The 13041-nt window shown below is 31.0% G+C and overlaps 2 protein-coding genes and 1 long non-coding RNA gene across 7 annotated transcripts in view; 2 read left to right on the top strand and 1 right to left on the bottom strand.

Moving 5' to 3' along the window:
• Positions 1 to 13041, top strand: part of LOC126737876 (cytochrome b5 reductase 4) — a 162783-nt gene that overhangs the window by 24392 nt on the left and 125350 nt on the right. The window lies entirely within an intron of this gene.
• LOC126737888 (uncharacterized) lies at positions 143 to 780 on the top strand. The gene is made up of 3 exons (XR_007661151.1): positions 143 to 390; positions 452 to 604; positions 661 to 780. It is a non-coding gene; the product is annotated as an uncharacterized LOC126737888 (long non-coding RNA).
• LOC126737878 (UDP-glycosyltransferase UGT5-like) lies at positions 2899 to 12111 on the bottom strand. 4 transcript variants are annotated; one of them, XM_050442961.1, is made up of 5 exons: positions 11795 to 12111; positions 11304 to 11587; positions 11039 to 11174; positions 10731 to 10988; positions 2951 to 3525 (listed from the first exon to the last, which is right to left on the bottom strand). In XM_050442961.1, exons 1-5 carry the CDS (start codon positions 12036 to 12038, stop codon positions 3023 to 3025), a joined length of 1425 nt encoding a protein of 474 aa, XP_050298918.1. In that variant the 5' UTR covers positions 12039 to 12111; the 3' UTR covers positions 2951 to 3022. The 4 variants fall into 4 exon arrangements, with proteins under 4 accessions (XP_050298915.1, XP_050298918.1, XP_050298916.1 ...); XM_050442958.1 differs by lacking the exons at positions 10731 to 10988; positions 11039 to 11174; positions 11304 to 11587; positions 11795 to 12111 and adding exons at positions 5230 to 5796; positions 5853 to 6092; positions 7671 to 8111 and having other exon boundaries at positions 2899 to 3525; XM_050442959.1 differs by having other exon boundaries at positions 11039 to 11587.

Raw genomic sequence — 13041 nt, 5'->3', positions numbered from 1 at the left:
CGATGGTTTATGGGAAAAATATAATTTAAAAAAAGTTGACGGTATACTAAAGACCGTTGGGTTAACTCGATTAAATGCAATATCCTGTATATTATTAAATTTTCAAATAACTTCTGTGTTTAACGGACTACATCTAAGTTGTATCGTTTTTGACATATTTAAGTTTATATTTCAAAAATGACGTTTGCAGACCCTACAAAAAAGATCAATTTTCATCTATGACGAAACCTTTGTATGTTGGTCGGATTCCTTGTAGAGGGGAACCAATTTTAATAGACTATATCAAATATTGATAATTAATAATAGAGAGGGTTGAAAACAGGAACAACCGTCTAAAGTGACTTTTTTCAAATACAAATTTTACAACTTTTATAATTTAATCTGGTTAAGGTTTAAAAACAACGATAACTTTGTGTAAGAATACCTATTTCTAGATTTTTTTCTATTGTAGGAATACTATTTGGTGTTGTATCAGTTGACCATGATGGCGCGGCATTAGGCGGCAAATAGTCAAGTGTAATTAAGTCAAGTACAATTATTACACAAAAATTACTCACAAAAGATTATTTATATTTATTTATTACATACGCAGATTATGGTAAAGGTATTTCAGGAACACGTCTTATATTTGCGATCTATTGATCATAAAATATTTTGCAGGTATCAAAATTGAAGATTGCAATTCTTCTAGGTACTTGTGTAACATACTACTATAACGCTCGATTGGTGTAGTTCCTGGAGGCTCACCCTGTATAAACTAATATTTTATTTTTAATTGTCATCGCAATAATGATAATGTCGATTTAACGGTCTATGTTTATTTCATAAAAGTAAATTATATTAGAATGTTTTTTTGGGATAAAAAAGCATTTCTTATCACTCTATGAAGAGAACTTCAAAAAGAAAAGGTCAATTTATTTTTAGAAATATTAATTTGCGTATAACATTTTAACTTCATGTCCATTTATTTATTTTTTCAAAGAAAATTGGAATTCTTTGATAAATTTGATATGTGACATATATGTTGGTGTAAAAATGCCAAAGGTTTCTTATATAATTATTCAAAGAGCTTGACATACAATAAATTATCATGTACTACATAAAAACATTTAAAATGGCTTCAATCGCCTGGAAGAACATTTATGCAAAAGCTTGAAAAATATTACCGAAATGACCCATTTTTCCTTTTTAGAAAGAAGACCCCTCGGTGCTTTTAGAAAAGTTAAAAGTAACAAAGAAAAAATGCAGGATTTTTATTAGCGTGCTTGGAAGAAATGAAAAAATATTTGAGGAACCTAAAACACTTGGAATTTCTATGTAAAGGGTATTTTAATAAAAACGCAAGATGTGAATTGTGCGCTGTGTCTGACATATGACACATGATTATGACGTGACACATCGAAAGTTAATAAACGTAGAAAATTAAATGGTAGAACAACGCATCCTTATTGTCAAAAATTATTATCACAATCGTGAAAGTTTAATTGGAACTATACGTATAATTCATCTACTGTGAACAGAATAATCAAATAATTCGGAAGTACTGATGATTGAATGTTGCGCCCTCTAAATACCGATGATTAATACTAACATAGTAGCGGGAATTTTAAATCTTGTTTATGGTGCCAAATTTGTATTTTGCTCTACTATTCTGTGCACTTAAAATTAGTGAGAAATGTGTGATCCGTTCGGATGCTATAGTACGTAAATAGAAAAAGTGTTAATTTGGGACCTTTTTGTCTGCATATTAAACAATGTATCTTCATTTCTCATTTTTTTATTTGCGTACTATAATTTCTAAAATACCCATACATTTCCTACTGGCTACATAGGTCTGGATTTCAAAAATTAAGCAAAAACTTTTCGCAAAATGTATTACCATATTGCTTTTTTTAAATGGAAGCTCCTATACATTTTAGACTCAAAGAAATAAAAAGATATTATCTTATTGATTTCAAATATATCATACAACGTATGTCGGTCTAAGGGACACATTCTAAGTTAATTATAATATTTTTTTACTACGATATATGTAAATTATTTATTAAAGTACTTTAACTCAACCAGCTCATTATTAATAATTATGTTTAAGCTTGTCACTTGTTACGAAAACCTTCTTCCAACTTATCTTATATTAAGCCCGTGAGGTTAACCGAAGTTATTGCATCTGATTTAACGCCCCTCTTTAAATTAGGCATTAAGGAATCAGGAGTAAAATAATTTCCACAGACAGAATTTCACATAGAATTGTTGATTACTAAGAGTTTCATGGTTTATTATCATGGCAACATTTTATTCATGAAAGTTTTTTTGGCAGAAGTAAAAAGAAATCCTCTGCAAAATAAAGAACTATAAAAAGTGGCCTTATTTGAGATTCCGTGTAGTAACTCAAGGAAGTAATTTCACTTTCTTACCGCCATCTATATGTAGAGTATTAGAAGCTTTTTCAGTTTTCAATGTGAATATGAAAAATATGAAAATCCATTAAACCTATTCCAATGATAATATTTAAATTAGCATCTTCTATGAAACAAGATTTACTAGCATTGTATTAAAGCTATAAAGCACCCTAATAGAATTTGCATTAAAATTTCTTCTTCAAAAAGCTTTGCAACTTACAATATTTAAATTTCAAGAAATATGAAAAGAATAAACGAAATACGCCTGCCAAAATATACCTTAAAAACTTCTGGGAGAACGAAAAAAACTCCTTTTAAGCGACGTTGTACGTACTTTCAAAGCTCGCTTGTACATCAAAAGAGAATTTCGGTAAATAACTTGTTGAAATGAATGCACTCGTGTATACATCACTTATTATCATACTTTAAATCTGTTTGCTGACGTTTTGCTTTTTAATGAATAAACTAACTTTTAATTAATTCATTAAAAAGAATAAAATGCTTGTAAAAAAGCCTGGCATATATATAAAATAAGATAAAAAAATACACAGTATCGTAAACAATCTTATTAAAATGATTCTAGCCTATTTATAAAACCATTAACTACTAAACTAACAATAGTTCTATTGGGTTTTTTGTTTACTCCCAGTTTTTACTATCATCCGAACCCTCTTAAACAGCACCAACACAATCCACAAACTGAAAACCAGTCCAGCCACCATAAATCCCACAACATCCAACAGCAAATATTGATGTAACGGTAACTGCACCCCCGCAACTTGTAAATGCTTTGCTCCCTTATATCTTAAGGTATAATTCACCCAATAATTTAGAGTTTCTATAGGAGTGGCAAGTCTATCGTGGTATAATTTTGACCTAAACTTAGCAGTCTCATGGTACTTAGGGTTGGTCAGGAGTTCATCCAGTAAGGCACTTAGAGCCTCCTCACTAAAATTAGGATCGTTGTAAGCTAATTTTAACCCGTAACCGTAAGCAACTGCTTTTTTCGCGTTCATAAACTGGTCGGCGAATACTGGAATTGCTAATACTGGAACTCCATGGTAAATTGTTTCGATGGTACTGAGGAAGCCGCTGTGGGTGATGAAGAGTTTTACGTTGGGATGTGCTGGAATAATAGAAATATTCAGTTTTAGTTAAGAATTTTGTCAGAAAGAATCAATAGTTTCCACCAGTTTATGACTCTTAATATTTTACGAAATAAACATCACTTACATCATTTCGGTCTGATTCATGCGGTTTCTACCATAAGTTTATTTCTGTCTCGTTAAGAAACTTTTTTCTTAATTACTCAATGAAACATGATAAACTGAAGGCGAAAATGATGTCAGACGGAGATAGGTATAGATACCGTCATTTTTAAATTGTAGTTATTTTTTAAAGAAAATTCTATTTTATCAATGGTTGCTATGGTGAAAAAACTCTAAAAAATAAGAAATTTCATTATTTCAACAGCCAGGACAAATTTCAAAATTAATCCAGACAATATAGGTCACCATTGCCTGGGATAAACGAAAACTTACGTCAGGAGCTTGAGGCACATGAAAAACTATTTGTGTGACTAAACAGTGACCTTAACAACCTGGAAGAAATAAGGAATTATTAAAGGGACTTGAGATGAAAAACTACTTTAATTGCAAGGAAATAACCTCAATAACCTCAGTTGTCTGGAAGAATTGTAATATTATTTGTAACAAGAGCTCGAGGCACATACAAATATATATAAGCTGCTTGAAATATATTGAAAAATAAAATTAATTACGCCAGAGAAATGAATAATTATTTCAGGAATTTGGGACATTTGAAAAACTTATTCATCTGCAAGCAAATATTTTAAAAGTGACCTCAGTTGCCTGAAAGAAATGTATTATTATTACAAGAGCTCGAAGCACATACAAATAAATTTCAACTACCTGAAAAATATTGAAAAATGAACTTAATTACTTCAGAAAAATGAATAATTATTCCAGGAACTTGGAACATTTAGAAAATTACTCTTATCGCTGGAATACATTTTAAAACTAGAAGAAATGGAAAACCTTTTCAACAGCTGGAGGCATATACAAATATATTCTAACTCCATTAAAAAAAAATAAAAATTACCTCAATGGTCTTAGAGGAATGAAAAATTAATCCAGGTCTTAAGTTCCAGATACATCAATGTTACTTCAACTGCCAGGAGAATTTTTAAAAGTACCCCCCACTGCCTGGAAGAAATGAAAAATGATTTCAGGAGCTTGACACCCCTAAAAAATTACTTTAACTGTCTGGAAAAATTTAAAAATCACACAAACCAGCTATATGAAGAAAATTGTAAAAAAAATTCATAATCATATGCATCATATATAATTTTTCGTTGAAATAAAATCTTGAAATAAATTATTCTCTGACAAAACATCTAAAACCACAATATCCTCAGGCTACGACTTAATCCAATATCCTGAAAAATTAAAGTAAATTCTCATTAAAAAAAAAAACATTATTTTATGTACAAATTAATTCAAGCAATAATTCCAGAAAGATGAAACTTTTAGGCTAATAGGGCTTAGGATAATATCTGTATAATATATAAATATTGTTTAGCCCTTCTCAGGCCGTAAATCACGATTAATATTTTCAAAAATACTAGTCATATTAAATCAATGGTTATGACGAGATATTCTGCTCAAAATTTTACAAATCTTTGGTTACTTTACAGCAAGGTTTACATATTTGCTCCACTCCAATATATCAATATATACATCAACTCTCCCAACTCCCAATATATTATTATTACTAATTTATGATAACACGACAATATCAATGCCCTTACCTAAAATATCTTTCTGAGGCATCCAACTCCTCACAATAATATTCTTAGGCAAAGTGATATTTGTGTCTTCAAATTTCCATAACACCTTCTGCTTTAACCTTCCCAGTGCATTCACGAAAGCTTGTTTCTTCTTAACGTCCATCTCTTTCGCTTTTATGTTGCTCCCCATACAAAAATAGACCACTCCATCCTTAGCATTATCTAACACTTCCTTTAAGTCTTTAGGTAAAGGGCTTGGAGCATCCACGTGGTACCCCCCAATTTGCACCATGCTTGGTACCAGAGGTACTGACTGCAAAAGACTTTCATGGGAGTTTAATAGTATTAAAGATACATTCTCGTTCAGGTCTTGCACTCTCGGTGCTCCTGGAAAAGCTTTTTGGAGTACGTCATTATGGAGAGGCTTGAAATAGAAATTATCGATTGCAAGGTCAATTACGTAATCCCAAAAGTTAAAAAATCTATCCCAAAAGTTCTTTGGGTCGAAATCGCCCGCATAAAAGGCATGCGGAATATAGGAAGGTGGAGAGGGATTCGCCACCTTGTTGTTAACCCATGGTATTGGACCTGAAAGGTGAGATGTATAATATTAAGTTTTGAAAAAAGTCATAATGATAGCTTACCCATGGAGGACATCAGGATTAATGGACATTGAAAATGATAAGCAAAATATTTGTGTGCGTCATTGAAAAAGTCCTCCATGACCACCGCGTCAAACTTGGTATCTGGGGTCATAAGAGCCCTAACCTTGGGGTGGTACAACGTTTCGTTTAACCAATGCATCATCAGGTCTTGATAAGAGGCTACCCGTTGGAAGGCGCTACGGTTGCTGTCCTCGAAAATGTTTATTTTTGAGAACATTGCTGAAATTGTTAGAATTAATTTAGTTTATATTTTTTCTGTCCATAGCATGGGCAATAACTTATTGATCTGAATAGTGATTTAATAGATCTATTGACCCAAATTTAGTAAGATAAGTACCTAGTGTGATATTAATAGTTTAAATAGCGTTTCCCTTATTGCCCTGGATGCAATTAAATATGTTTATTGGCAGGAAGCTTAGGACCAGTGACAAACATTTTTCTTTGTTATTTTCTTTCATCTGATAATTTTCCTTAAGAATTTAAAAAAAAAAATATTAATTTTGTTTTCTCTTATTGTATGGGTATGATGCCGCATTTATTTCGGTAGTGATTTGAGAGGGAATTGTCCAGTAAAAACGTATTTTTTTCTATTAGTATGTGATAACATTAATATCTGAGTAGTGATTTTAAAGATGTATCCACTCATATTTAGGATAAAAATTATTTTTCCCTTATTATTTTGGATGACATAAGGGTATTTACCTTGGTAGTGATTTTACAGGATCATCGATTTGTAACAGTAAGACATATTTTTCCTTGTTAACTACGCGATATTATTATCATTTCAACAATAATTTTGTTGGTACATATTTAGAGTAAAAATAATTGATTAAAATAACCTATTTATCTCAATAGTGTTTTTAATGGATGTAAAAATTGTAAAACATATTTTTTGCTTATTGTCTAATACATGATAATATAATTATATCAGCAGAGATTTTTAATATTAGTCGATCTATAGTATAGTATAAAAAAATATTATTTTCTTTAATCTATCGTCTTCAAGGAATAAAGTATTTATCTCACTACTGATTTTACAGAGTCATCAACTTGTAAGACAATTTTCCCCTGTTGTACCTGTAAACTTGACTGAAATTTTGAAGATTTGACCCCTGTTAAAGTATTAGTAAAAAATGTAGTATTTTCTCTTATTGTGTATTACCTTATATTATCGATTATAATTTTAGAGGGACGCGGACTGATAGCCGGTGAGCAAAAAATATTCTTCCTTGCCGAATGGATGCAATAACATTATTATATTTACATATCACAGCAGTGATTTAAAAAAATTTTATCTCATATTTTGTATATACTTGCTAATACTATATGTTGGTTGATTTAAAGTGAGTTTTATTTAAAAAACAATGAAGTTTGCTTGTCTTATTTATTTGATTGCCATACAAAAATTATTGTTTTTTATTGGCTTATCAATTGTTAAAAATAATTTTTTTAACTTATCGGATATGATGCGATAACGTATTTATCTTGGCATTAAGGGTTTATCGGCAAGTATCACACAATTCTTTTTTTACCTTATACAACAATAATGATGTAAAACCCTCTGAAACCCGTAATTTTACCTTGAACATTAAAAAATGTGTACAAGATGTGTAAGATTATTAATTAACTAAAAAAAAAATTAAAATAATTTTCCAAATTACACATTTTTACAGATTACCCGAAAAATAATTTTTTATAAGAAGCTGGCTTATATTAATATGATATAATATTAGGCAGTAGAAATAATAAAAGTGGACAATTTCAAATATAAAAATCACCCTTATTATAATAACTTACCAAAATAATGATCAGCCAGCCCTTCAATAACAATATCATCCCACGAAAACTCCTTTTCCAATCCTTTTGTAGGGTAAGGAGTAATCATTGTCACATGGTGTCCGTCCTTTGCAAGTTCCTTCATCAGTCTACTAGCCAAAATATAATGGCTTCCACCGGGAATAGGAAAAATTCCCAATAATCTGCCACCGAAAACACATTGAAAAGTAACACAACATATTAAGAAAATCTGTGTGACGTTCATTTTCAAACTGAACTGTTCGAATAGTAGGTTTACTATTCCCATTAATTTTTAACTATAACCAATTTTAATTTATAACCATTAATTTTTACTAAAAACTAAATTATATTTCGTGAGTATTTTTTTGCGTTCTGATGGACAATTAAACTGACTAGTAATTACTTTTTATATTTAGTCTAGAGTCTATTTATTATAAAAATATTATTATAAAACGATTACATTATGAGCCCATGTGCCTTAAGCCTTGAACATATTATCAATACTGATCTTTCGACTTTCTATAGATAAAGCAATTTTTATGAAGCGCAATATTATGTCGATATTACTTCTTAATTATTCTGGGATTTTTATTGGAAAACAACTTCTGATAAAGGTTAGGCAAATCAATGAACAATACGTTCATTATTTTGTATTTTAATAATAGGATGAGTTGCAGAATGTGTTTTTATATCTCTTGCTATATTTCAGCACTATTTTATAAAAGGACGTTATGAAAAAAATTATTATAAAAGTCACCAAAAGAAAATTCCGGTTAATTTTTCAGATTGTATTTACTACAAGTATAAGCAAAAAATGTACTTAAGAAGAGTAAATTAATCTATTTCATGGTGCTCTCAGATTAACAGCCGACGTTTTCTCTTTAAGTCATCATCAGATTTATGTTTTCCTTTCAGTTTATATTTCAACAATTTATCAGACTTGAAAATTTAAAACCGTTTTATCAATTGGTTTTGATGTTTTCAACGCGGCATTTGGTTGGACTCCTTAAACTTATTTCATAGTTTTCTTTTTTTTTGTGGCCATCATCAGCTGAATTATTTTCTTTCACTTCACGTTCTAATTTTCGTTTTTAAAAATTTATTTTTTTTTCAAATTTTCTGTTCGTGGCTTCTGCAAAACCATCGATAGTTTCTTATTATTTATGTCTTAATTTCATTTTAAATTATTTTGCTTCGGTGGAAATATCTATCCATTTTTGATTTCTTGAGAGACAGAGAGAAAAAAATTGTTCATCTAGTTATTACAAAACAATTAGGATTACAAAAATTTAGACTATGTGGATTGTCTGTGACCACTGGGCACGGGGTGTGCGGGGGTTTATACAGGATGTTCGAAAAATAGACGGAGATATTTCAATGGGTGTCAGTTGGAAAAAAATGTACACCACTGCCTTTTTTTCAACTTTAATATTTGTTGTTTGATTAAGCATTTAAAAATATAACTTTTTGGCCTCTTCTATTTTGACGAAAAAAAATAAATTCCGTTTTATTGCATATGGACATAATTGGTGTATTAATTTTTGGTAAAAAAATCACCGGTGCCTTGAAAAACAAAAAATAATTTCTGCATGGAGGTTTGACATTGACAAGTGTCAGTTCTCCTAGAAAAATAGTTAATATTAATAAATAATTTATATTTAAAAAAAAATGTATCACCCTGTATCTTGAAAACTGTGCATTTCCGGACCCATGTTTATAGACATTTTTTCTTATATTTTTTTACAAGGAATCACCCATTGAAATATCTCCGTCTATTTTTCGACACCCTGTATACAAACCATAGTAATTTAATAATTTTTTTAAAATTGAATTATTTTTAGTATTAATATATAATACTTTTTTATGAAACTATCGAACATTACGTAAATTTTCGCAATAAGTGATTCATAATTTCAATAGATTGGTTAATAACAATTTTGGGCTTTAATACTTTTTTTTCTATAAAAATGTATTAATGAAAAATGTTCCCAAGCAAATTTAAGATAACAACCATGATCATGCGGCAGATCTGTGACCGCTATGTCTGGTACCGAGAGCATTTAATGCATAGTACGATGTCTTATGTGCAAATTATTATAATTTAATGACTTTTTAAGAAATGTCTATTTATACTTTCTTGAGAGAAAACAATTTATGCAAAAAAGTAATTACTCTAGCTATATAGTCTGTTCAAATTATAATTTTTCCTAATTTTTGAAAGGATTCTTCTAATGTGGATTTTTTTATAACCTCGTGTACAATATCAATTTTGTTCCTTTTTTTATGAATTCATTCTTATAACATAATTAAGATTTAGCTAGATTTACTGTAAACATGGGTCAGGGGTGAAAATTAATTAAACGACGTTCCTAATAGGCCGATGTTTCATTAATTATATTACCAAGCAATATCTACAATTAAATACAAAGTACATTTTATAAAATAATTAACTGTACAGTTTTCGGTAATTTACAATTAAGCTCTCCTTTCTTTACAAAACTTTCTGTTTCCTATTACTATTCTTGACCCGGCAGCAAACTTTCTTCACCACAAGTTTGACCACATATACAAATCCTCCAAAAGCCACGAACAAAGCAGCAAATACATCCACCATAAAGTATTTATACCAAACTAGGTTTCTCCCTGCCACCTTTAAATGTGAAGCTCCATTATGCCTTATAATGTACTCTACCCAATACACTAACGCCTCTCGAGGTTTTATTGGCCTATCATGGTATAGTTTAGAGCGCGCCTTAACTACTTGGGAGTACTTGGGGTTGTTTAGTAATTCGTTCAAGTAGCTTTCGAATTTTTCTATAGTAAAGTCTTGAAAGTTGAGCTTTAGACCGTAGCCTCCAGCTTCCGCACGTGCTGCATTACTGGGTTGATCACCAAAAACTGGGATCGCGAGAATTGGCACACCATGATAAATGGTTTCTGTGGTGCTGAGTAGACCTCCATGAGTGATAAATAGTTTCATGTTGGGATGTGCTAGAAATAAATGAGCAGTTTTGCAATCCTATAGATTCACCAACGTCTCCAAAAAGAATTACAACTTACCCAAAATATCAGCCTGAGGGCACCACTTCTGTATTAATACATTTGCAGGTTTATTCGGTAGATCCTCCTCAAACTTCCAAATCACACGTTGCTTTAATTTACCTAATACTTTTATTATGCCATTTTTTGTAGCTTCTGGTAAATCCTTGCTCTTTAAATTGCTGCCCATGCTAAAGTAAATCACTCCATCCTTGGCATTATCCATGAATTCTTGCAAATCTTTGGGCAATGGCTTTGAAGGATCAATAAAATATCCGCCTAATAAGAGATATTCATCAGTAATAATGCCATTTAGGGTACATTCTTACCTATTTCTGCCATATTTGGGACAAGTGGTACTGCATGATGAATACTCGTATGTGAGTTTAGTAATACTAATGAGGCATTAGTATGCAACTCACTTACGGATGGGCAATCAGAGCATATTTGTTGCACAAGGCTATCCTGAATGGGATGTAAGATGAACGTCATTATAAAGTATTCAAATAGATTAGATGCCAGATTTTTTGATCTATCCCAGAATGATAACTCTCTTGAAAAATTACCAGAAAATGAAGAAGGTACATTACTTACTGGCTGAGGATTTCCCACCGTAGGATTTATCCATGAGTTGGGTCCAGTGCTACTAAAAATAATTTGGTGACAATTAAAGATTGAGGCGTATGCTTTTAAACCATCTTGGTTGAATTGCTCTACAATCAGTGCGTCGAATTGTTCATTGGATTTTACCAGTTCGATCATCTTGGGATGGCTTAGGGTATTATTAGTCATATCTGTTATCATCTTAAAAACTTGTCTTATTCTCGTTATTGGGTTGGTATTATCTCCTCCATAAAAGTTGAAGTTTTTCAAAAAATCTAAAATTAATAATTAGTTTATGCAACCTATGCTATGCGAATCAAATATAGTCGTAAAACTTTAAAAAGTGTTATTTCTTCTAAAAGGATTTTTACATATTTTTGGATTTCATCCATCAATTATCAGTCATACTAAGGCCACTTCTAGACTGACTAGAAGACCATGATGGCTCCTTCGGAGCTTACCATTAAAGTTCTTCAGCTTACCTTCAAATTCTTCAGCAATCCCATCCAACACAATATTCCTATACTTCCAATGTTTCGCCACATTTTTTACTGGATAAGGGCTAACCAGCGTTACTTCATGACCCGCTTCGGCCAACGTCTCCATCAACTTGGTTGCCAAAATCTGATGGCTGACGGCCGCTATAGGAAACACCCCCAAAATCTTATAACTGTTCACATTGTAAACTAATAATAGGCAAAGTGAAATAACTTTGAGCAGCATCATAATAACAACCAATGAGTATTATGTGTTCACCTACAACGACAAAGCCTGACAGACTACACAAATTGAGATAATTTTTTATATCATCTGTTTTCTGATAACGATTCATATCGCTGTTATTCAGAATTCGTTTTTCGTTTTGTTAATCTATGTACGTGATGCAAAAAATTTGTATTTTGAGTACGCTTTCATTATAGGTTTGTTTGTCACCGTCGTTAAATAGATGGGAGGCTAAAATCTAACCTTTTTTTGCATTTAAGATTAGTATAAAATTGGTGTATTGATAAAGTCAGACTACATTCTCATTTGATATTCCTTGTTAAACAATCATCAAAAATCTTTTCAGAGAATGTTAAGACCGAATATCCCATGAACATTATCAAGACATATTCTACGAATATTTTCTCAAGGTTCAGAAGGATTCCTCGTATATACAATATTCTCTTAATGTTCAGCGAACAGGTATTCATCAAACGTAAGGAGCTTGTCTCATTCATAAAGACTTTCTTTAGGCATTTGACAGAGTGAATTATCTTATATTTAGTAATTTTATAGTTTCTGGCCTGGATGATTACATACAAATCTACTTAAGAAAACTCAAGTTATGAGTATTTAAATATGACAGGCAGATATACAGTGCATCCATAAAGTTATGTCTAAATTCATGTAAAATTAAGGCGTGTGTTCGAAAAAAAAATGCTCGGACCCGTCGATTTTTATTTTGCGCATTTTTGTATGTGAAGTTTGTATATACAAGGTTGCTCAAAAATAAATTTAATTTTTTCAAATAAAAGCACCTTTTTTTATTTCATTTTTGAATTTCGCGTGGAATTCTACGTACGAGTATGTTTCATGCATCATGTCCTATACCTAAAGTCAACAGTTATCGAAAAAAAGACGACCAAACATTATTAATGAAGTTCACCTTACGAGTCACCTTATCTCTGAAAATTTGTATACAGAGCAAAATTCCATTCATTCGTGTTTTTTTATTGTTGGCTGGTGA

Source organism: Anthonomus grandis, chromosome 6 (genome assembly GCF_022605725.1).
Source record: "Anthonomus grandis grandis chromosome 6, icAntGran1.3, whole genome shotgun sequence".
NCBI classification, from domain to species: domain Eukaryota; kingdom Metazoa; phylum Arthropoda; class Insecta; order Coleoptera; family Curculionidae; genus Anthonomus; species Anthonomus grandis.
Note: the sequence above shows the minus strand (reverse complement) of the source record. Positions and strands in the feature narration are given on the sequence as shown.